This window comes from Heptranchias perlo, chromosome 36, assembly GCF_035084215.1.
Source record: "Heptranchias perlo isolate sHepPer1 chromosome 36, sHepPer1.hap1, whole genome shotgun sequence".
NCBI lineage: Eukaryota > Metazoa > Chordata > Chondrichthyes > Hexanchiformes > Hexanchidae > Heptranchias > Heptranchias perlo.
In genome coordinates, this window is record NC_090360.1 from 16,573,610 (window position 1) to 16,600,118 (window position 26,509).

General features: G+C 37.5%; 1 protein-coding gene across 1 annotated transcript in view; it reads left to right on the plus strand.

Moving 5' to 3' along the window:
• Nucleotides 1-26,509, plus strand: part of LOC137304142 (anthrax toxin receptor 1-like) — an 84,865-nt gene that overhangs the window by 17,751 nt on the left and 40,605 nt on the right. Inside the window, exons 3-13 of the mRNA XM_067972638.1 lie at nt 54-125; nt 391-472; nt 606-639; nt 3,194-3,273; nt 3,361-3,429; nt 4,238-4,318; nt 4,512-4,572; nt 10,500-10,598; nt 16,203-16,272; nt 20,732-20,810; nt 22,096-22,191. Of these exons, the coding sequence (XP_067828739.1) occupies nt 54-125; nt 391-472; nt 606-639; nt 3,194-3,273; nt 3,361-3,429; nt 4,238-4,318; nt 4,512-4,572; nt 10,500-10,598; nt 16,203-16,272; nt 20,732-20,810; nt 22,096-22,191 (823 nt within the window). The remainder of the gene's footprint in view (nt 1-53; nt 126-390; nt 473-605; nt 640-3,193; nt 3,274-3,360; nt 3,430-4,237; nt 4,319-4,511; nt 4,573-10,499; nt 10,599-16,202; nt 16,273-20,731; nt 20,811-22,095; nt 22,192-26,509) is intronic.

Below are 26,509 nucleotides of genomic sequence, written 5' to 3' on the forward strand. Positions count from 1 at the left end.
GTATAATTATAAACTTATTCAAAATACTTCACTAATAATTAACATTTTTTCAGTCCTCAGTTACGAATGTCTTTTATCGTTTTCTCTACAAGAAGTACAACTTTGATGAGTCTAACTGCAAATAGGTAAGTCTTATTGTGGATCACTCAAGTATGTAAAAGAACATTCAGGTTTTTCAACAGTGCAGATTGTGAATGCTTTTGCTTTAACTGACCACTTGATTAAAAAGTCTTCATTGATGACCTTGTAAAATGAAAAAAAACTCACCAACATCTAGCCAACTCATTGCTTTGATAGGACACCTTAATAACAAAAACGGGAGCAAATGATAAATATACTCATTGATTTTGTGCTATCGTTTGAACTTAAGTAATTGTATTTCAATTAAAGGGAAACCATCCGCAAAGGTCTTGAAAAGCTTCGAAATGAAGTGCCTGGAGGGGATACATTCATGCACGAGGGCTTCAGAAAGGTATAATTTACAGCACACATTCTGTTGTTTGTAATTATTTTTTTTAATCACATTGATTCAGTCTGTAGGACATATTGTTTAAGGTCCACATTAATTTTATTTAGTAACTTTGTTTCATTTAAACTTACTACAGGCAACTGAACAGATTTATCATGAAAACTATTCAGGTAGGCATCAGCCTTCTTTCTTAGTGACCATATTTGATCTGCATCCATGTGTTTAAATCCCTCCATAGCATCCCCAGCTCTGTAACCTCCTACAGCTCAAGCCATGACCACCTCCCCCCAAACACTCTGGTTCTCTGACTCATGCCTCTTGTGCATCCTCCCTCCTTTTATCCTATTATTGGCAGCAGTGCCTTCAGTTGCCTAGGCCCAAAGCTCTGTAATTAATTTCCTAAGCCTCTCCGCCTCACTCTCCTCCTTTAAGGTCATTCTTAAAACTCAGCTCTTTGACCAAGCATTTGGTCACCATTCCTATCTCCTTCTATTGCTCAGCGTCTATTTTATTTCCTTACACCTGTGATGCACCTTTAAAGGTGCTATATAAATGCAAGTTGTTAATGTTGTTGTTGATATTTTCAACTGTTTGCTATTAGTATACTTGTTAAGACATGTTAGATATAAGATACCTCCACCCACTTTTAGTATAATTTTAACACAGCCCATATTACACAAAATAATTCTATCTGGTTAGCACAACAATTAAAGTCACAATGAGGGTAATTCAAACTGCATCCTCCATCATGGTTGCATTCTGTATTTTGTCTTCAAAAAAGTCATTCTTTTTATTTTAGGGTACATACACTTTTATATTCTTAAGTTATTTTCTAGCTCCCTTTCCCTGGTCTCAATAGACCATCAGATGTGGCCAATGGAGGAAATAAATGGTCTGTTCCTAGACCTATGGCAGTTGCCAGAAGGCACAGAAATAACTCAGTGACAACTCATCCTTTGATTTTCTCTCCCCTCTGCAGGGTGATGATGGCTTTCATTTGGCACTTTCCTGCACAATGCAGCTGAGATTGGGAATTCAGTGAAGTGATGAAAAATGATTGGTTTATATTAACAGATTACTACATATACTCCCATATAAGGCAGGACATTTATGCCCTTATTTGGTGTTCAAAGTAGAGGTTCATCTTAAAAGAAAAGGTGTGAAGCTGTGGCTGGGACTTGCCCAGAGTTTGGCTCTGGGTACAGGCCTGTACTTGCTGACTGTATAGGCAATAATATGTTCCATTATCTGAAGGGAGACCAATGGACGACCAGCAGAGAATAGAAAATTTACATCTCCACTTGTGATACTGTGTTCATCTCTGGGAGCAATAGTGTATTTGTGTCACAATATTCAGCCATAGCATTGGAAATGACAGTTGTCAAATATAATACCCAAACTGCACCCAGAATCAAACACAGACTGAGTTTCAGCCACAGTATTGCAAATGAAAATGTAAATTTTTGACTCTGGCAATCTCTCGCTGTGTTTCTCTCAACCCCAATCTGTTGCTCTCCTCTTTCTAATATATGGGCATATTTAAAATAATATCCAACTCAGTATCATCATCCTTACTTACAAGTTGCTTTGTTTAAAGAAAATATTCTGATTTACATTCTAAAGACTAATTAAAATAATTTAATTCCCAGTCTCCTGCTACATGATTATGTTAGTGCGCAGCAGTGGCAGCGCATGAAACAGTCAGTGCACATTAAAATCAAATTTTCTGCTTTTTGGAAAATCACCCATAAGTCATTGCAGCTCCCCAGAGAGCGGGAAATTTGATTTTAATGCGCGTTGACTTTTATACAAGTGCTGCCACTGCACATTAATGCAACCGGGGAGCAGAAAACCAATACCAGAAATTATTTTAGTTAATTTTTAAAATTTGGAAACCAGAAACTTTTCTCCCAACAAAGTGACTCATAAGTAAGAGAAGTGATGCAAAATTAGATAGTATTTTAAACATACTTGTATATTAGAGAGGCGGGTGTGGCAGAATGGCAGTCTGAGAGAGATTGAGAATAAAACTGGGAGCCTGAGAGAGGGGAGCATCAGACTGAGAACTGGAGAGATAGGACCTATGGTACTGTTGTAATGTTGACCCACGCCTTATATGTGGGTCATAAATTTTTGGGTAGCTTTGGGCTGGTAATGAGGGTGGAAAATCATCTTATACGTGGTTCACCTTATGTGCAAGTATAAACGGTGGTGAGCAAAGTTTCATTTTGGAACATGACAGATCAGAGGTATAAAGACAGTGGACAATGAAATTCTTTCATAATTTTAGATGTCTCTAAAGCTGCAACTTAGTTAAAATCTTTTCAAACTCATTCCTTGTCATTTATGAAGTTCAAGTTAGTCATTTTGTATCTATTACTATTAATTTTTCAAGGAAATTGATTTATTAGTTCAGTAATTAGATCGCTAAGGGGATCTTAGTCAGTACATTTTTCTCCGTAGAGAAAACAATAACTGTATCAAAGTTATCCTGCTCACGGCAAGATATATTTTCCTTCCCTCCTTGTGGTCTCTTTATTAGTTAATGGAAACACATGCAGAAAATCTGTTAGAATTAATAGTGCTACTTTGCTTTGACTTTGTTTGGTGAAAAGTTATTTTGAGGCGCCAAGTGTTGCAGGAGCACAGGAGGGTAAGTTACCCCACGCATAACTCCTTGTACTATATTGGGAAAAAATATTAATTTTGATTTTACAATTACAGGGATTCGAGCTGCTAGTGTCATCATTGCATTGACGGATGGGGAATTAATTGATAATTTGTATGATCGTGCACAAGTAGAAGTAAGTATTCATAAGCATTAGGGAAAAAATAAGTCTCCAATTTATTTTTAACACTAAAAACATTTGACAAACATTTTTTTTGTATAGGCTGAAAGAGCTAGAAGTTTTGGGGCTACAATTTATTGCGTTGGTGTGAAAGATTTCAATGAAACTCAGGTACACCTTGCATTGTTTTACTAATTGATTTAACTAAAATTAAATTGGTATGATGCTTTTTCAAACCTTAGAAGCGGCACAATCAATGGCAGGTCCCTAAAGCACCATGCTCCTGCCTCAGCTCCTGCATTAATAATAATGGTGAAAAGGGGAATGCCCTGTGGGACGACCATTGCAGCTACTTTGCCCTTCCAAATGTGTTGAGAGGGGTGGGGGTTCCTAAAAGTATTGGCTACAGACACTCACAGAACTCTGGTCATGAAAACTGAAGATGTCAGTAAGAGACAAGCAAACAAAATACCCAGAAAAAATCAATTCCAAACTGCAGTGATGAAGCTGCAAAGTTTGCATAGTCCTCCCAGGCTGGGAATCATGGGAGAGCCATAAATTACATTGTCAGCAGGTGACCTTGGACGATCTGCATCTAGTTTTCTCAGTGTAACTGGATGCCACAAGAAAACTAGCGAATATCCAGGAAATTCACGCTCACAACTGTTTTGAATGGAGTGGAGCTTTGGAGGGTCTCGGCAGATGTCTTGGCGAAGCAGCGCAGAAGTCCCAGGAAATTACAGAGTAGCATGAAAACTTACTTGCACCATATTTTCCTTGGACTTTTACACTGGAAGATGGCTTTACGATGTAGACACGCCATTGTTATGGTGCACATTTCCAGGAAATTCCCGGCCATTGTTTCTAAATTACAGAAAACATGAGGGGAGAGTGTCTGTTAAAAGCTTCACAGAATAGAAAAAGAATTGCCAATGCTTCTCCATCCAATGCTTTTTTAACCAAGAACTTTCTTTTCTAGTTGGCAAAGATTGCTGATAGCATAGACCATGTTTTCCCAGTAACGGGTGGATTTCAAGCATTAGGAAGCATAATTGATTCGGTAGGTGCAATTCAACATAGCACAGTGGCTTTTAGTCCAATGGTGCTTGCATGCAGTATATTTTTCTCATTCTCTAATTTTAGTGAAAAATTAGAAGTGAATATAAAGCATGAGAGACCACTTTGTAAACATGTTTGTAGTTGAATTCTTTGCTGGGCCACCAAAATATTCTTTATCCTCTCTGTCTTAACAGATTCTTAAGAAATCTTGCATTGAAATTCTAGCAGTTGAACCAGCAAGTGTCTGTGCAGGAGGTAGGTTTCAATTTCCAATACAAGCCAAAGCATCATTAAATGATAAAAGATTAAAAGGGCAATAAGAGATAATTTAAAAAGTGACTTTTTTGTAGCAATTAAAAAGGTTAAAATATCTTTTAAAGAAACATAGATATGTACTTTTTAAACAACTTTGTATCATTCATTTAATCACATTTACTAATGGAGCTCTCAATTGAGAAATTGACAAGAAACAAAGTAATACACGCAACATTTCTTTAGTATGTATAGACCATGCTTAAGCCATGCTTAAATATTGAATATCAAATTCCCTGATCGTTTTAGCTACCAGTTTATAGTAGATGTTCTCTTAAAAGCATTCTGCTCTAGATTTGTAAAACAAAGCACATAAATTGGCTCATGTTTGAGGGGTGTCTACAGATTGCATGAGATTAGGCGGATCCATCAAACACACAGCTGTGGATTGCAAGGAATGTCAGAGATGCCTAACTGGATAGGATATTTTATAACAGCAAAGGTCCAACCTTTTGTCTCAAGGCAGAACCTAATAGTTCAGATGAAAAACTTTTCACCTTCTCTTACTGCATATCTAGCTGGTTGGCATTCATGTTTACATTCTTATGCACTAAAAACGGACACAAATGTCTAATTAGCTATTAGCAGTAAGCATTGACTTTTGTTTGGTACTTCCTGATTATGTAACTTTTCAAAAAGTTTTAAGTTTGCTTTTTGCCTCTGTTATAATATGAACACAAACAATCACCATGAACAAGTACAAACACAATCATTAAGAAATATGGGACTCAGCTTGAAGGCTGAACTAGCAGTCACAGGCAACAAGACAAAAAACGTGAATCCAGCTGATCAGGCTAAAGCCAAGAGTCTGAGAAGAATGCATGGTAATAGTTGTTTTTGTCCTGATACCTGGAAAAGTTCCAGCATAATTTACTTCAGGTACCAACACAAACTTTACAATGCAGCAAATGGTAAGATAGCTAGTAGTGTAAACCACAATTGTACATGCACAGAAATCAAATTAAAAACTATTTTTCACTGTGCCACATTTTATGTTGGAAGTTTTATACTGCAGCTGATGCCTTTGCCATTTACCACAATGGACATAATATGAAGTCTAGAAGGGTGAAAATGTTATGTCAGTTTTAAGAACATCAGACAGAACATAAAGAACATAAAATGCAATAAGTCCATTTAACCCATCAATCCCATTCCTTTTGAAGACCATTGTACATATTTGCCAGTCATTAGGGGTGAAATTTGTCTTAGGCAGAGTGTATAACGAGCGATGGGGAAGTGGGCGGAGTATATAATGGGCGATGGGGAATGGGGCGGAGTGTATAATGGGTGATGGGGAAGTGGGCGGAGTATATAATGGGCGATGGGGAATGGGGCGGAGTGTATAACGGACGATGGGGAATCGGGCGGAGTGCATAGAGGGCGATGGGGAATTGGGCGGAGAGTATAACGGGCGATAGGGAATCGGGCGGCGTGTATAACTGGCGGCCAATTCGTTATCGCCCATTTTGCCCTACCGCCCAAGACAGATTTCACCCCATGGATTCTACCCAATTTATTTGAGATAAAGTTTTGCAAAATTTCCCTTTGTCCCTCCAAAGTAAACAACTAAAACTTCATAATATGTGAGTGATTGCTTTCCATGACATGACATTTTGATAGACCAGCACTTCATGAACCACTGTATTCCAGAGATCATTTAATCTTCTCCATCTATGCTTACAACCTCTAGTCCCATTCCTAAACAGATACTTATCCATTTATATAAATGAAACATAGCCTCGCTAACCATAGCCAGAGAATAATCCTGACACTGATGCCTGGTGAAAATGATAGTTGAATTAGCCAGTTAAGAATAATTGAAAAAAAGAATAATGGGGAGGGGAACAATATTGTGATAAGTAATTGCTCATACCCAGTAATTTACAAATTGGAACAGTGTTGCCTTGGTAACTCAACTTACAATTATCTACTAAATCAAATTAAATAGGTAAGCAAAATTTAGTTTATAGTGGAATGCTTGCTCCAAATATTATAATGATACCATTGATCAAATTATGGTAATAACCATAGGGTGTAATTTTAACCTAATCCATCCATCTGAAAACTGACAAGATTGGGTGCAGTGTTGGTTTTACACCCCACCCTATTTTACTTTCTATTGAAGTCATTTGGCATTCTACCCGATTCTACCGGGTGAGTTAGGTTAAAATTACCCCTATAGAATCTATACAATATTAAATGAGTAAGTCTTTGATTAATTGTGTGTGATAACTTAATAAATAATTAATAACCTTGTTAATTTTGTTTCCATAAAAACATTTCACATTTCAGATGTGGAGCTTGCTAACATGTATTGCATATATATTTTATTTGTTTGTGAAATATATATTGTAGGCTCTAATTTTTTTTCAAAGCAATGAAACTAAAGTGCATCCAACCACCTAACTTAACATCATCCAGTGTTAAATTACTATATTAGGTAATATTTGCACTTTGACAAACTACATTAGGAATGTTATACTAAAATAAAAATATAGAAAATGATCACTTTTAGTTCATTTGGTGGATTATGTAAATGAAGAAATGGCTCATTGGTTCCATACATTTCCCCAACTCTGATTTAAAAATGAAAACAATTAAAATGAAAAGAAAAACATTTTTGCATATGTTATAAAATGCTTTGCATGTACATTTTGAAAACTGCAAGAAACATTTACCAATACTCAATGAATAAATGATCATCTAATTGATATTATCTGTCCTTTTTTGTGAATCCTATTTAAATATATGGGCAGCTTGAAATGAAAACCTTGCATGTCTTCTTAATATTGTGCTACAAACTGTTAGCTAAATGTTTATGTAGTCTGACCTGTCAATGTAGAGTGTGCACTGAGAGAGCTGAAAAATAATAAAAAATGGCATTGCTGAATCGTGACAGACATGTGTGAAGATATCTCTGCTTTTATAACATGCCACTTCATGCTTTCTGCCTGCATACTGATGGATTCATGAACAAAATTTGCATCCTGCAATTCCTGATATAGAGCAACGCACTGCTATCTTAGTAATAAGGCTGATTTAAAATGACCAGGATGTGCAGCCTGTAAACAGGCCATCAATTTGGAGTTGGAGGTGCATTGTATATAAGTTGACAGCATCATTGCTTTGATTATGCTCATGGTACATAGACATGATTGAAAGGTTTTGCTGGATGTGGCATCCTACTGGCCACGTCAACTACCAGGTGTGGATGCAAACAGTCAGCTTCTCATCAGAGTCACAAAAGCAAAGCCGACAGCACAGCCAGCGCGCACCAGCTTCAACCCACCATCTCGCTGCCAGCGCTGCCCGATTATTTCAGAGCTGACCTTTTTCCCTTCGCTATCTTGTCAAAATCGACAAATGTACAATCTGACAGTAACTAAGGAAGAAAAGGACTCGGTCACAGCCAGAACCTGAAATTAAATAGAATTAGCCATTTCAGCATTCAGCTTTCATATTAATCACGTATAGCTGGGCACAAGTAAGAATTTGATTCGTAAACTGGTCTACGACTTTGAACACAAAATGAAATTTATGTAAAATTGAACAGGAATCCTTTATTGAGATGACATGTTATTAAAGATTTGAGCTGGTTGCTAGCTGACAGAATGGAGGTTTTACGTTATACCTCAGCTGACATGGCAAGTGGGACATCAGGAGAGCAGTAGATGTAAGCTACAATGACGTGATTAAACCCTGTGACATTAACAAGAGGGCAGTTCACAGTTTTTATATTCACAGCTTTGTTTGCCTTGTGCCAGCCATTTTTTCTTTTTTTTTTGTGAGCTTGTTTATATTGCGGTAATCATTATCATTGTTTAGATCCTACATTACTAATACTTCTTAAATATTGCAGAGAAGAAAGTAAATATGATCCTATTAATTGTGATATAGTTATAGAATAATAATCACCTCTTAATATCTAAGATATTTCAATTATGGAATAAATCAAATTTAATTGGTCAGCCTTGGGAAGAATTAGAATAAATGCTACATAATTTGCAAAAATATGGCCATTATGGCAAACTTAATTTTTTGATAATTGTTCTGTTTCCCATGGAAAGGAAACTATTACAGTAGATAGACACCAAAATGTCACTTAAATACACAGGAGAGTGACCTAGGGGATGTTCCTCTCTAATGAGGCACCAAAGAAAGTAAAATGGAATCTCCATTATTCACCATAATGTAGGGGCCCCTTGGTGGGTAATGGAAATTGGCAGATAATCGAGTGCTCAAATGTTCGGTCTTACATATATATGTTATAACAATACACTAAACACAGAATGAAGCCAAATATAATACAGATAATAAAATAAACATTAAGTAGTTTTATTCATCAAGAGAGAGATGAAATACAAATAACAAAAGAAGTTGTGCAGTGAGACACTGTCTCGTGCACGTTTGTCCTACAAAAGTTCTGGCAAATAATCAAAATGGCAAATAATAGAAGTGTGGTTAAAGGACATTTCAGTGTATCGTCACATTTCATGCACTGTGAATAACAGGCTGTAGGATTTGTGCCTATCTTCCTTCACACAAAATGCCACTAGAACACTAGCTAACAAGCTGAACTAACAGACCATACTGAGGCCTTTATAACAGCGGTTTGGCTTCCCAACTATTTATGCACTATTGTGTTTTACTGGCAGAGTTTGTATATGAATGTATATATTTTTTTATTTTTGTTCAAGGGAGGAAGGGGGTTCTTGAGTTTGTGCAAGTATAAATTCAGCCATGGCTCAGTGGTATCACTGTTTGCCTTCTGAGTCAAAAGATTGTGGGTTCAAGTCCCACTCTAATGACTTGTGGTACATAATCTAGACTGACACTCCAGTGCAGTACTGAGGGAGTGCTACATTGTCAGAGGTGTGGTCTTTTGGATGAGTAGTTAAACATAGATCCCATCTGCCCTCTCAGATGGATGTAAAAGATCCCATGGCACTATTTTGAAGAAGAGCAGGAGAGTTTTTCCTGGTGCACTGGACAATATTTATCCCTCAACTCAACCTCACTTAAACAGATGATTTGGTCATTATCACGTTGCTGCGCATGTTTCCTACATTACAACAGTGACTACACTTCAAAAAGTATTTAATTGGCTGTGAAGCGGTTCCTCAGGTGGTGAAAGGCACTATATAAATGCAAATCTTTTTTTTCTTTTATTATGAAATTCCTTTTACTGACAAACTTACATTTTATTAAATTTTATCCATGATGATGAATTGCTTTGGTTGTCCCAATTCCCACAAACACAACATCGATAAAGCACTGTAGTAATGAGTTCTTCCCAGAATTCATTAAAGCTGGTGCTTGATTTTGAATTCAAATAAAGGAAATATTAATTGAATTTCTAGACTTAGTGGGGGACTGAAATCAATGACCATTGATCAAGCCTGCACTTGCATTCTTACATAAAAGGAGATTTTCTCATATCAAGGAGAAATACAAGACTACATATTATATATAAAATAAGGATTGGGTTGCACTAACTGTTTATCCTTAAACAGAAATTACAGTGCAGTTGGGAGTGTTGCGGCTTGCTATAAAATCAAAGAGTACTGATGATGTCAAAAAGCATTATAACAAGGATCCAGTGGTTGATGTCAGGATTGTGTTAAAGCCCAAAATGCAGTCACTGGAGATTGTTCTGTATCCCATTACTGAAGCTTTGCATAAATTGTTCAAGCTTGGCTTATGATTTTTAACACCATCATTACCCTTCAGATGTGATACAATCTGCAACACGCCTCAATACAACTGTCCATATATTACACATTCAAGGAATAAGAAAAAAAGAATATACAGTTTGTTATAGTGTCGACAGGCATTTGTAATGTTTGTGTGTTATTTTGCTATTGTTTCAGAATCATATCAGGTTGTGGTAAGGGGCAATGGATTTTCTCGTGCACGAAGTGCTGATCAAGTTCTTTGCAGCTTCAAGATAAATGACACAGAGATAATAAGTAAGTATTACTTATAACTTATAACTTATAAGTTACATCTTCAATGTTGAGATTTTTTAATAAGCAACATCTAATGCTGCATTTAGTCTGATGATTCATATCTGATCTGTGCTGAAATCAAGTCCAAGTCATCTCACTTGAATCCATTCAGACAGGATAGCAAATGGCAATATGGCAATAAACATCAATTGGTATTGCAGAGCTTCACAAAAGGAAACATTTATTGATTGCATGCATCATGATGTTACGATAGCTGATGCATGGACAAAATTATGTTATTTCTCCGTAAGCGCTCTTCCATGAAATTCTGGGTTCAGTAACCTAAATTGGTTCCATTTCATTTTGGTGTCAGTTTGAATATTGCTAAATTGGTCCCACAATAATCCCAGACTACAGTTGACCTGCTTATAGGCTCCAGTCTGAATGCAATCTAAAATGGCAGCAAGCATTCAAATTATCTTAAGTAATTTCTTGTAATGAAATGTACTATTTATGTTGTTGTCCTAATAGCTACAACACTAAAATATTGAATCTCAACTTGGAAGCCTTAGTTCAAATCCCAGCTTTGACTGACATTTCCGCTAAGGAATCCTCTAGAAGTCGAATTTGCTGGTCTTGGCAAGGTCATCTGGGGGTGGGAGGGAAATCTCTCCAGGGGCTTCCTTCCGTACTGCTCAAGTGTGCCTCCTGGCAAGTCAACTAAAGAGCAGCATTGATGTAATCTATGGAAATATTGGTGGGCTGAACCTTCCCTTCCTTCCCAGTGAGAATCATATGAATGAAAGGGGAAAATCAAAGTTTTCAAAAATGTACAATCTATTTTCAATTTTTTTTTGTAATTTTACAAGAATTTATATTTGTATAGGATACAAATATCATAGTTCATATTTCTTCCCATGCTATAGAATTTTACTGTTCATTTTTAAAAGAAGTTTTTCTTTGATGCAGCTTAAACATGTCTTCAGTATTTGGGCTGTAAAAGATTAGAAAATGTCAAATTTACGTAAGCCTAAGAGATGTAGTTTTGAAGCTGCTTAAACATAAAAAATGAATGGTATAATGTAGCCATTAAAACTCTGATTGCCCAATTATACTGCAGTTCTTGTGTCGATGCAAGCAGAAAGACAGTAAGATTAGAAAGTGAAGTCTGACAACACATTCAGCATTCAGCAAGCAGGGTAAGATCAATTCCAGAGGGTAGCTTTATGCCTGTAGTAGAACTGCAACTGGTGTGGAGCAAACTTTTCAAACTTTATAATGTTAGCAGACTGTCCCAGCAGTTCTTTGCTAAGATTAAAACTTTGAACTTTATTTGGAGGCCGTCGACCGGATATCCATGCACACCTACATGTACATGTCCACAGCGCCACTTTGTCTGACCAAAGAGTAATGCAGAACCAGCAGTATAACTCTGTGCTGATAGTTCACACCACTCTAAAGTAGATACCAGTATCAAACAAGTACGTGCAGCAAAACTTGGCTATAAACCATGTGATTTTCAAAGATTTTATATAAAACATATTTATGCTATTTATCAGGTGTGAAATATTTGTTCACCCAAAAGGACTTTAATTAAAATTTTAGTTCAAGCAGGCAACCCAGGAGCATAGTCCAGTGATGTACCAACATTTTGTACCACTGACTGATAGGGCATAGTTTAAGCATGTCATTCACCACATGCTTTCCTACCGGGAAAGAAGGAAAATCATGGGTTGTATCTTTTCCGGTTGATCTTTCTTGTGCATCTCCTACCACTCAGTTATGGTTGAATTGGCAGAAACCTGTGCTCAAGTCTTTTCAGTAGGTCTGTGGAAAAATGTTCTAGAGAAGAAAATAACAAAGAAGAACTTAAGGAAAGAAAATGAAATGAAGCCCAGAAGTGTTAATGGTTGAATGCTTGAATTCCAATGAAAAAGAAAGTCAGATATTTGAGTATCACGAGCTACACATTATTGAAACTACCTTCAGAATGCTGTTGATTTTCAGCTGGCCAGCCAATGAAGCATTACACAGAAATGAGGTGTTTAAAGGAAAACTAACAATGTTGATTTCAATTATCATATAATTCTTAATGCAAAACAAAAATATATACAAACCAAAAGCTATGTACTTGAATGGAAATGAAAAGTTTAATGAATCGTATTTTAATTGATAAAACATATATTTTTATTGAAATACCTGCATAGAATTATTCATAAATTTTAGATTTCCGTGTAATTTTTGGAGGCTTGGAGAATAATGACACTGTGGAGGGGGGAGCAAAAATTGCATCAGCTTCAGCTATGGGATATGTGACAAATTTGTACTGTGTGGTTTCTACATCTGCTGCTATCAAATTCATAGCTGTGGATTCATGCAGATTTTTTTATTTTCATAGCCTTGCAGCTAGCTGTCCACATAGCACTTTTTGTCTGTTTCTGGGTTTCCCAATTATACAAGTTAAAACAATATTTATTCCACAATACATTGAGTATTTAACCAGTAGAAGAGATGGAAGATATCACTGCAAGAATATAAATGTGTTCCTATTATAAAGTATTACCAAATTTAAAATAACGGGAACATAAACAAAGGCAGTTTTGAATAATTGCATTGACTGTACACTGAAATAAAAGGTCAAATGAGCATAAATTTTCTAATTTCACAGTATTGTGCCACATATTATAAGTGTCGTCGTAAGAGTGTCAGCTTGACTCAGTCAGGAGGTTGTGGATTAAAGTCCCACTCTCTAATTTAGGCTGAAACTTAAGTACAGTCTGAGGGAGTCTTGGAGGTGCCATCTTTTAGATGAGACATTAAGCCAAGGCTCCGTCTGCTTCTTCAGGTGGACATAAAGATTCCATGGTACTATGCAAAGAAAAGCAGTGAGTTTCCTGGTGTCCTAACCAACATTCCTCCCGCCCACCCACCCCCCAACCCAGTACCACCAAAAGCAGATTAACTGATTGTTCACCTCATTTGGTATTTGTGTGGGATCTTAATGTGTGCAAATGAGCTGCTGCATTTTCTTGCATAATAAAAATGTCTATACTTTAAAAGTAATTCATTGGAACACACTGACGACGTGATGAAGCACTATATATGCAAGTTCTTTCTTAATAGGGGGTTTAGGCAAAACAATTTTTATATTTACTTTTATAGTGATTTTGTTCCATAACAAAATCTGAGTCTTTAAGAACTTCAATTTTACTTTGTTCTACTTCCTCCACTAACTTGATAGGTTTTGGGGAAACCTCATGATGTGCATGCACCTAAAAATGTTATAAAGATGTTGCAGATTGGTGGTGTTGCACATGATCTCCTATTCCCACATTATTTAAAGTTCCAGGAATTGCATCATTCCACCAGTTTGTGTTTTCTCAGCTAAATGTTCTTTGCTCATCGCATTGAACCGCTTCTCACCAAAGTTTGAGACATGTGGGGTGATTTTAACCCCCAAGAACAGATGGGTTGGGGGCGGGTGGGAGTTGAAAATAGTTGGTTTTTGGGTCGCGACCGCAACCCGGCTTTATTTCCGGGTTTAACTTGGGCGCGTAAAAGTACAGGCTTCCCACTGGGAATGCAGTTGCGACCCAAAAAAACAACTATTTTCAACCTCCACCCACCCCTAACCCACCTGTTCTTGGGGGTTAAAATCACCCCCATAATGTCCAGTCTTCCTACAGGAGTACATTATACTTGTCAACATTAGAAAATCATACATTTTATTCATTTAACTGACCTATTTTACAGTACACTCTATACCGTAGACCCATGGAATACAGTGCCTGGTGCCACTCGATCATTGCATAAAATGCTTGTAGTCTAAACTGCAACTTGTCAAATTTGCCTCTGGTTTAGAGGGAGGTAATTGTCGGTTGCAGACATACACAGTTAATTACGTTCTTGGAAGGTGTGGCTGGTTACAATTAACCTTGCCAAACCTTATAAGATCATTACATTTTTTCCTGCAGTTGTTGCCCTGCTTGGGGTAATTGAGTTGGTACTGACAATCCTGACCACCTCCTGCTCCTGTGCTGCTTTCTTTGCAGGATAAAGTTATGGGATTCCAAACATTACTTCTCTCCTCTGCCTAACTTAATTGAGAAACACTTGTACACCCTCATAACTCCTGCATATAATAAATTAGATAGCCAGGTGGTGAAGGATAGAAAACTAGAGCCTGGTCTTCAGTTGCTTCCGAGTCTTTATTCACAGAGATCCACATTACCCACTCTACACGCTAGATAAGCTCTCATTTAAATTGATGCAAGAGAGTCCCCATTTGATATGTACCATTTGAATACAATTAACACTAATTGATATAAATCATATGGATACAATTAACACTGCAAACCTAACAGATAGATTTGAGGGGGGGGAGGGAGTGGGAGTCTGCAGAGGAGTCAAGACACAAGTTATCAGGATCAATCTGCCAAATGTGTTGTGTGCTGTTGTTAAATCTAGACTGCAATGTTTAATAAAGGTGTGCAGGCTGCTTTATGTGGCAGCCGTACGTATGCTCAATTCGAAACTGATTGAGCAATGCCCAGGAAGCAGCCATAGAAAGGATTGAATGACTGTCAGCCCGCCCCAAACAATGGTGCAGAATGCACTCAAATATCCGTTAGGCTATCTTAGTCACTTGCATTTCTTAGGCTCTAGCACCATTGGAAATGAACATAAGTCTAAAACCTGAGTGGAAAATTCGCAGCACAGGGCTTGCCAAGAAGTGGGCAGACGGCACAAGAGTTTCCAGGGTCGGCCCAATTAAGATAACGACTGGGCTCAGAATAGGTCAGTGTTAAGTATTTAGTTAGTTTCAGTTTAACTTCAGGTGAAAACAAATTTGGCACAGGCCCTGGACTTTTATACAAGGAGACCACATACAGTACTGCCATTCTACAATATCACAGCAACATTTTTAGGTGCATGCTTGGCACATAGTCTCCCCATAACCCATCAAGTTAGGTTAAGCTCCAGCACTGTGTGGAGGAGATCCATCAATTTAAAACTGAAGAAGACCCCACAAGGTAGAATTTGTATCTATGCTTTCATGGAATGATTCTTTGACTTAGTGGTGGTGTTTAAAATCTTAGATTTGACTAAGTCATCGACTGATATGATTTCAATATGGTGGAAGAATAAATCATTCCTTTAACTTTTCTTAATTGCACAACAGTCACAAATATATAAGAAACTCCTGGATGAAGAACAGAATTCTTTAGATTCTGAAAAGCAAATGGATTCATTGTCATTCATTTTTTTTCTCCTCTAAAAGGTTGTGTGCAAATTAAATTGATTAATATGAAAGAACACAGTAAACAACTAGAGATATAGATATTTATAGGGCATTGAAGAAAATGATGTGATGAGAAAACTTCCCTGGTCTTTACTTGCCTTGTGTGGCCATCCTAAATATTTTTATTCATACAACAACAACTTGCATTTATATAGCGCCTTTAATGTAGTTAAGCGCAGTTCGCAAGAGCGTTATCAAAGAAAATTTTACACACATTACCAGAATATACTACACTATTGTGAATACTTTTATTTTTGATTACTCTTTGAAATATTCACTTTTAACACAAAATTTCAGCACTAAAAGATATTTCCATCTTTTAGCTGAGAAGCCTCTTGTTGTGGACGACAATTACTTAATCTGCACTGCTCCAGTGATAGATGAAGTTGGAATGTAAGTAATGAGGTGACTTTTTGTGTCATGTTAAATGCCTGAAATTAATTGTAATACTTACTGCAGCAAAGACTATTACATTTTTGTGAAATACTAAGAATAATAAAGTGATTCCACTTCAGCATTTAGCACTTGGTCACAATTATCCTATAGGGTCAATCTTCATTGTAAGTGCTCACTACAACTGATCAGTCTGATTGGGCTACATCTCACCACACAGACAGCATAGTGGACTAATTCTTGTGTTTTTCTTATTTTGTTAGAACTTGTGTTTCTTTGCACTCATTTCATTCACAAAAGTGCACAATTATGAGATGTTATCTTTTAAACAAAAAAGGCAAAGTTCAGTGAGATAAGATATCTGGCCCAAATTGACTGGGCAGAAAAGTTAGCAAACCAGTTGATGGAACAGCAGTGGGGAATCTTCAAATATGAGATGGATAGAGTAGAAAATAGATGTATTCTTATAAGGCAAAAAGAGGTGTTTCAAAGGATAGAGTTCAGTGAATAAGTAGAGAGATTAAAAATAATCGAAAACTTAAAAGGGAGACATAAAATAAAACTAGAGCTAACAATGCTGAAGAAAATCATGAGGAATATAAGAGGAGTTTAGAAGAACTAAAATAATTTCTAAAAGGCTATCAGATAATATAAGTGGAAATAGTAAAGGTTTTTTATAAGCATATAAAAACGTATAGGAATAATTAATGAGAGGACTGCTCAGGAGTGAAGGGGGAATTTAGTTGTGGAGGATGGAAGTTTTGGCAGAGATATTGGGTGTGAAATTCAACTTCTGCGGGGATGCAAACAGGCGGTAGTGGATTGGCCACTCATTATACACCTCACCCAATTTCAAAATCGGGCAGGGCATATAACAGGCGGCTGATCTGCTACCGTCCATTTTGCACCCCCGCCAAAGTTGAATTTCACGGTCATGAAATAATTATTTCTCGTCAGTTTTTACAAATGATGGTGAAAGTGACGATGTAGATTTACTAGCGGAGAATGTGGCACAATTGTTAGAGATAACTGTAGAAAAGGAATTGGTTCTGAAAAAATTAGCAGAATTCAAAGTTGACAAGTTACGAGGTGCTAATGGCATGCACCATAGAGGATTGAAGGGAATCAGAGAGGAGATGGGAGAGGATCTGACCATAATTTTTCAATCTCCTTAGATATGCAAATTGTGACAGGAGACTGCAGGGTAGCCAGTGCAACACATGTATTCAAGAAAGATAGACTGGTTAGTCTAATGTCAATTGTGGGTAAACTCTTAGAATTCATGATACAAGATTAAATTAGTGAGCATTTACAGTCCTCCTTGCTATTTACCAAGCTCCCTACTTTTATGTCATCTTGAATTTTTTGAAGATGTGATTCATTGATTGCTTGATTGTGTAGATAAAGGAAATGCAGTAGATGTACTGTGTACAGACTTTCACAAGGTGTTAGATAAAGTGTCTTACCTTGTTAAACAAATTCAGGTATATAGTACATGACAAAATGTAGCAGCAGGGGCAAAAAGTTGTTTGATGACAGGAAACAAAAGGTTAGGGTGAATGGTGTTGCTTAGTTTGGAGAAAGGTTGGACGTGTTACCCTAGGAGACAGTGCTAGGTCCATTTTTGTTCATGATTATACATAGATGATTTGGAGTTGGCATAGGGAACACAACCTTGAAATTTGCTGACAACACAAAAGTAGGAGGGTTGACAAACAAGAAGATGATTAAAAAAAAACTTAATTAAGGATTTGGATAGGGTGAACAGGGAAAGACTATTTCCTCTGGTTGGGGAGTCAGTGATGAGAGGTCAACAATTTAAAAATGTCACCAAGAGAGTGAGAAAAGAGATTAGGAGAAATGTTTTTATACAGAGAATTGCTGGAGCATGGAATGCTTTGCCACAGGGAATAGGTAAGGTAAACACCATTGCATCTTTTAAGGGAAGAGTACATAAACATTTGAAGCAAAAGAGGATGCAGGACTATGAGGAAAGAACGGGGCAGTAAGATTTGTTTTGGATTGCCGTAACGAAGAGCGGCATCGACACGGTGAGCCAAATGGCCTCCTTTTACGCAGTAAATTTCTATGTTTTAGGTTTAAATCATCAATAGTAGGAAATGTTCGGCCCTATGTGCTTATTGCTAAAGCAAAATAATTTTCATTCATACATGGTTTCAACAAATCGAAACCATATGAACCTCCATCTGACAGTATTATTCTAAAATTGAATTATGATAAAATGTTTATAGGAATTGATCACTGCAGGGAAAGTATTTTTAAAAAATGAACTCAGCTCTATGTCATGTTCAGTCTCTGGTTAACCAGAGTACTAAGTTGCTATATAACTGGAAATTCTGGACAGGATGAATATGTGGTTTTCCTGTGATTTTGTTTGTTGAGATTGGATCTGACCCCAAAGGATTTTAATGCTGCCTTTGCTGCACCTGCAGTAAAGGCAATGCCTTTCATAGAGATGCTCATTATCCAATTTTATTTGTAATAACTGAGAAACTTACATGTTTACAGCTATAAGATTTCAAATTGCAGTCCCTTCCTGCTGCTGTCTCAGTCTGGATGCTCTTAAATTAGAATATGCTTACTTCATCTGTGGTGGGCATTGATTGATGGATAGCTGGAGGCTTAGAGGGCTGCAGAAAGACACTTACTGTTTTCACATAGTCCAGAGTTGCACAGACTGCATTCTGAGAATAGTTTTCTCATCTAAATGTTCACTGTAGCTGTTGATTTTGTACATGGTTGCCTTTTTAAGGAACTAAAAGACTGCTTTTTACTTTTTAGCACATAACTGTTTTCAGCCACATCTTTTTTAGATGATCTGGCTTGGAAATATGTGCCATCTTTGTGTGGTAGAGTAAATGTTAAATACTCTCACAAAATAAAATCTACTGAAAATGCCAGAGCAGAAAGAAGCTTCTCGACCAAAACAAAATTATTTGTCTTGTTTTTAGTTTCTATTGTTATTTAACTAACACTTATACATTAAATTAGCATTTCCATAATTTAAAAAAGCGATTTGCTTAGAAGTGTTTCATATATTACATTCAGGAGTCTTTCAAATTACATTTGTTTCCAAGTACTATTTGGTACTGTTTTTGCCTATAATACTTTGCTTATCAGGCTTGTGGTACATTCTAATATGTTACAAATATTAAACCATTTGAAAATACTGGCCCATATCACAATATGAGCAGCACTTAAATATTTCAGGAGGGCACTGGTGCCATTTACAGTACTAATGAGGTGCCAGCCTGAGGTGGGGGAGAGAATTCTGAGGTGCCTTACCACAGCATAAATGGGCTCACGGACCTGAAGGAGCAGCAAAGAATTTTTTTTTAAATTGTCGGTTGATTTTGCTGCTGGTTCCCAATCAATTGTATTACCCAAACAGCATTTTGAAATGTGAATCCCCCCCAAGCCTTTAGCGATGCTAGTGTCCAGCATTGCTTGGGCAGAAATGATGGGAAATATGTTGTGTGGCAGATTTCGCTCTGTTCCCTCTAGTTACAATATCTCTAACATTAGTTCCGGAGGACGATGCTGGAAATGCCTGCTCTCTGAACGAACTATCCACTTAGTCTCATTCCCCTGCCCTTTTACTACACCCTTTTAAATTTTTATTTTTCAAATATTTCTCCAGTTCCCTTTTAAAAGCTATTGTGGATTCGCTGCCACTGCTGTTTCTAGTAGGGCATTCCATGTCCTCGCAAACTTCTATGTAAAAAGATTTCTCCTAAACATACCTTTTGTTTTTTTTGTGATGAGTCAGATGGTCGTGAATTTACACCCTACACCAGAACTTGAGTATATAGTCTTGGCTAACACTTCAGGGCAGTATTGAAGGAGTGCTGCATTGTCGGAGGTACAGTATTTCGAATGAGACATAAAACTGAGGCCCCTCCTGCTTCTTCAAGAGGATGTAAAAGATCCCATGGTGTTATTTGAGGAAGAGCAAGGGAGTTCTCCCAGCTAACATTTTCCCCAACTAACACCACCAAAACAGATTAATTAATCATTTATCTCATTTGCTGTTTGTAGGACCTTACTGTGTGTAAATTGGTTCCCATGTTGACCTATACTTTTAAAAAAAGTAATTAATTGGTAGTGAAGGGGTTTGCAACATCCTGAGAATGTGAAAGATACTATATAAATGAAAGTTATTTCTTTCTTTGGGTTGGCTGGCTGATGGTGGGATGAGGGCATCAGTTTGATTGTCAGTTTCAATTGCAAAAGAGAACAGCATTGAAGCTACTGGACTTGGTATAAGTATGCCCCCAGAAGCTCATTGGAATGTTTCAATTTTTCATATCACACCTAAATACAAAGATATGTAAATACTCCTGCAATTCTAAGAACAGATGTGTGGTGCAAATGAAATATAATTGCCTGTATTAAAAGAGTGATATCTTACAAATCAATATTGATGTTTGCCTTTTAGGGTAGTTTACCTTCAAGTAAGCATGAATCAGGGATTAACATTCATCTCCAGCTCTGTCAGTATCACCAGTATACATTGTGTAAGTATACCGTTCAGAGCAAGCAAAAGAGAAATGATTTGGATTGTCATAAAAGTAATTTTGAGAAGACATAAATCGACTCAAATGTAAATGAAGTTAAAGTTTGTGGTACACCTCATACATTATAGAAATATTTTTGTAATCAATAACAACTTGCATTTCTGTTCAACTCCTCATGAGCAAAGAGAGATCTCAGAATGTTTTACTGGAAGGTGAACAAAGAACCAAGCATATAGGGAAAGAAGAAAGAGGGTTAGGTGTGGGATCACAGTCCAAAAGAAGGGTCTTAAGAGGGCTTCTGAAGGTACGGAGGGAGGGACTGAGGAAGGGAATTCTGGGTGGGGCTAAGTGAGTAGAGGAGTGGGAACGAAGAGAATTCCAATGTTGGATAAGCAGAGAGTGCATGTAAGGACATATGGCTGGAGGGCATTGCTGAGGTACGGTGGTGTGCGGCAATGAAGGTATTTGAAGGCAATGATAAAGATCTTAAAGTCAATTTTTTGAGGCATGGAGACCATGTAGAGGTTGGCAGGAATGGGGGTTCAGGCCTTTTAGGTGAGAATGTGGCTAATGGCATTTGTAGAAGGTGAAGGTGGAAAAGTTAGCATGGAAAGCATTGGGGAAATCAAGCTTCAAGATAATAAAGGTACGAACAAGCGTTTCAGTAGCAGTGCTGCTACTGTAGTATTTTTTTGTAATCAAATCATTTTTGATAGCTGTTGTCTTGTCCATAAAGATCTTGACAGAAAGAAAAGCAAGGAGTGAATATTGGTAATTACTAATAAACAGTGAATAATTGATGTAATGCATAGAAGCATAATTTAAGAAAGGTAATTTACCTCTGCTTTCAGTTACTGTCCTGCATTACTTACCAATTCATTTATTTCTGTTATCATTTTTTTTTAGGTGGGGGTCTTTTCTGTTTTGCTCTTATTTCTGCATGTCTGTTTAATCTTTTTAGCTGCAAGACTTCTTTACTCATCCTACAGAACTATCTGCTCTTCTATGAGGCATCCTCAACTCTTGTTTCTTCTCTGGTTATCTCCTTTTTATAGAGTAAGTTTTTCTACCGCTTCCTGGCTACATGCAGCTGTTTACTATTGCAATTTGAATTACAAATATTTTTACCATTTTTTCTCAAGGCCGAGTATTTCTAAGTCCTATAAATGATTTCTCTTTGTTTTACCAGTTTTGTTACATTGCGATTAATATTACATTTATTACATTTTACCTCATATAATGTCTTCTGCCAATCGTATGTTTAATTTTGTTTGCTTATTTTCAGTCTGATGGAACGATCCTTTTAATTGCACTATTAGTTTTGTTCCTGCTGTTGGCATTGATCTTGCTGTGGTGGTTTTGGCCACTGTGCTGTACTGTGGTAAGCTCCCAATCACTTCTTAAATTGTTAACTGATCCTTTTAATGATATTTGATCAGTGATTACAAATTATGATGAAAATTAGAAATATCTCCCATAATTATGATTATTTACATTAAAAAGTTGCTCTTTGTTGCCATAAATACTACTAAGTATTTGGCACAGCATGTTGGAGCATCAACATGTTGCACCATGGAATGATTAACCCCCACAACACTAAGTACCTGATCTCAGCAGTACCACTGAAGACATGTGGTAAGCCCAAGCCAGATGACTCCCGTTGGCGAGGAGGAAGGGAAATTGGATTGGAAGTCTTCTCTGGGACACTCTCACACACCTCCTGGTAGTTCACCCCAGAACAATATTAGTTGTTACTTAGAAACAAGCCACCCACCCTTCCTTTGTAAGCATAAATGGTGAGTATCCTACAAAGACAAGCAAGGATAGGACATCAAGTAGTGTATACTTATAGGAGAATATTAACAACAAAAAATCTAGTTTTGCATTACAAGCTATTTAAATTGAGGTGAATTTTGCATAGGCATGACATATTTACGTACAGCACCCCTCCACATTATACAACAACATTATGAGCGTAAATATTAACTTCACAATGATTGTTGTTGCTGAATAAACCCAGTTAAAGATCAAAGGAGGGTAATCTAAACCCGGCGGTGACTCTCTAGAGTAAATGCAATGCTAAATTCAAATGGATAGTGTGGACATTGATCTTCATTATCCTTCATGACATTAAAACAGTGCTAACAGTTTTTCAGTGATGGGTGGGAAACAGCAATTCAAGCCATTATTGAGTGGATACAATTCGTTATAACTGCACTGAATTTTACAAATAATTGTGTGGTTTTCACGTGAAGTCACACAGAAGAAGACTACATGGAACAAATTGGGCCAGAATTTTCCCAATCTTTCTTTCCTTCTGTTTATTTCTCTTTCTGTACCTGATCTGACTCTAATTCACTCTATTTCCTCCTCCCTCGTTCCTCTGTTACTTTCTCAATCCTTAAATCTCATTGGTTAAGGAGATAGATGGTTGGTTCCGTCATTCACTCAAGGTCCCAGATGCCCCGTTGCCCTCGCCGTACCATTATCAGCTCGCACTTGCAGCTCAAAATTTTTCAAGCTGAAGGGTGAGGGAAAAAGTCTAACTAACAAGGCATGCCATGAGATGCCCCATTCCAGCAAATCCTGGGCCAATATATGTCAAACCCAGCAAAAGGATAGCAACATGGCATTTGCTGTTATTATGGTGACCATCATCCTATCGTGGGAGAAATAGGGACATCAATAATTGAGAAGTTCAAACACACAAGAAGAAAACTTTCTGAAGAAGATCACATCCAAGGGCCAGAATGTTCTACCTGATCAAGAGAAGGAGAAGCATTCAAGGAGGCTGAGGTTCTGGAAGGAGACACTTACAGAAGCTTGTGAAATGGTAGCAGGTGACATAAAGGTATCCTTTGCAACTTGAGCTGCTCTCCCTGTGGCTATGAAAGTCAAAACTGGTTTGTTTTTCATTTACTACTGAGTTATTGCAGTCACCTGGGGTAATATTGCAAGCGTTAGTAATACTCATAAACATTATGACCACCTGCATCCAAGTGACAACTGCTGCACTATTGCAGATGGGAAACAGGCTCATCCATTTCCGAAGATATATGGATAATCATTTGACAAGACATCAACAATTTTATGGCATTGCTAGCTTCCCCAAAGTTTGGGTGGAAATGACTGCACTCATTCAAAAATAAGAACACCCACAGTTAATCAGATGGCATACATCAACCACAAAGGCTTCCATTCACTCAAAATGAGGATGGTCCACAAATTATAAAGAAAGAACTTAAGTGTGATTGCCTAATACCCAGGCTCAACACATATTCATCTTGAGAAACTTGATACACTACTCTGGTTGATACAAAATCACAAATTTGAACTATCATTGCAACCTTGCACTTAAATAAAAGATTAGCTATAACAATGGCAGGATAAAAAAATGTTAACTGGGGAAACTGCATGGCACAGTGGTTTAGACATTGGCCTTTTACCTCTGAGACCTGGTTCAAATTCAGTTCAGACTGATGGCTGTCCTTCGTCTGCTGGATGTAAGAGTCCTATATGAAACAAGTTTGAGCAATCTTAATCCAGCACAAGACTATCCATAATTCAGCAATAATCAAAGTCACTCAGAGAGGTCACAGGATGCCTGATGTGAGAAATGGAAAAAAAATTGTCACACTGGTGTAGCAGGGAGTGTTTGATTGAGATCGAGGCTGAGGTTTTTGTTGGGTAAGAGTAGAAGGCACTTTACTCTGCATCTGGATGTGCTGTATCTGATTTGGCCTGGGAGTACTTGGTGGTGACAAAGGGTTCCCCTGAAATGGGAAGAGTTTCATTCACCAGCACGGGTATCCCTCATTCTGATAAGCATCATAAAAATGTTATCTATCATAGCATACAATGTTGTTGTTTTCCTATAGTCACACCTGAATCTACTATTTCTTTTTCAAACAATTAAACATACATATAATACAGGGGATAAAAGCAAAAATGATAGGTATGGTAACCTAGTGATTATTGTAGCAACCCACAGGTGGTAGATTCAAATCCCACTATGGCATGTTATGAAATTGAATTGAATAAATCTGGTGATTTAAACTCTAGAAAACCCAACTGGTTAAGGGAAGGGTGCCTGCCTCTCCTACCCAGTCTGGCATACATGCGTCTCCAGTTCTACACTGGATGGGTAATTCCTAATGCCCTCTGAAGTGGCCTAGCAAGCCACCCAGTTGTAAAGAATCACTACAAAGTTCAATAATAAGAATAAAATCAGATGAAACTATCAGCAACAACCCAGGCATCGTATCAGGACAACAGCAAGGCAATCTCAGCCTAATTGAGCCTGCAATATCTTCCTTATGAATATCTGGGGGTTGGTGCTCAAACTGGGAGAAAGGACCCACAGACTAGTCAGGCAACCGCTTCCTCCCTGAAACCTCTACCACCAAGAAGGAGAAGAGCAGCAAAATTATGGAAAGACCATCACTTCCAAGTTCCCTACCAAGTTACACTTCAGCTTGACTTGGACCTATATTACCATTCCTTGGTGTTTTTTCTTGATTTCTTGAAATTTTCAGGACTGAGATCGATAGATTTTTGTTAGGTAAGGGATGTGGAGTGAAGGCGGGTAAATGGAGATGAGGTACAGATCAAACATGATCTAATTGAATGACATAACGGTCTCGAGGGGCTGAATGGCCTACTCCTGTTCCTATGTTCCTATTTTTGGTCATTGCTTGGTCATTATCTTGCAATTCCCTACTTCATACTATTGTGGGAGCAATTCAAGTAGACCCAACACCTTCTCAGGACAAGTAGAGATGGGCAATAAATGTTGTCTGGCCAGTTGTCAAGAACAAATTTTAAAAAGGTGATTTCAATTGCCTTTGTTGAATGAGTGCTAAATGTATCCTACTATGTGTATTTTGGCTCTTTATCTATAAAGCCTTACTTTCTCTCACTCCGTGGCTATCTACCTGTGGAGATGCCCTTTTTCGTATCTCTCATGCAGCAGAATCACTGGTGACAGGTAGTTCATCCAATCAGGCATTTTCAATTTGTCATGAAGGTATGAGGGAGGGATCAAAGCACTCAATGATGGTGGAGTCTTAGGATGCAGAATGGCCTTGTACAGTCACTGTGAACAGCTTACTGCTTTGAAGTTTTTTTTTATTCAACCAAAGATATGTGACTAGAACCCCTCTGATGTCAGGGATAGCTGCTGGCCTGAATTCCAACATTCTGCCTCTGAATTCCCCAACAAAGGTGGTTGGCATCTACTGTTTTCTGACTATAATCTGTCTGAAGCCAGATCAGTATACATAAGGTCATAAATATCTACTCTCAGTTTCAGTGCACAGTTGCCCTGGATTTGAATGCAGTGTATGGTGCAGAACAGTCGAGGTTCACTTGTGCAGAGAAAAAGAGTGTATTAGCCGGGTACCACTGAGATTTTATTTTTATCATTGAGAACCATAAAATGTACATTAAGCATTTACTGCTTGTTGTAGATTAAACTTCATATTAGTTAAAGTGTAGTAGACAGCATCACAAAGGCAGGAAACCACTTGCTGGATCCAGTGCAGTCTCTGTCCCCTTCTCCAGTCTTCCATATCCATTTCTGGTTCTGTAAGCATGTTTAATTACAGTGACCCTCACCTGATCCTATTGGTTGAATGAAATTTTTAGTTTGCTAGTCTTCTGTACATCACAAAAACTTTCCCAGAATTCATGTTATGTCC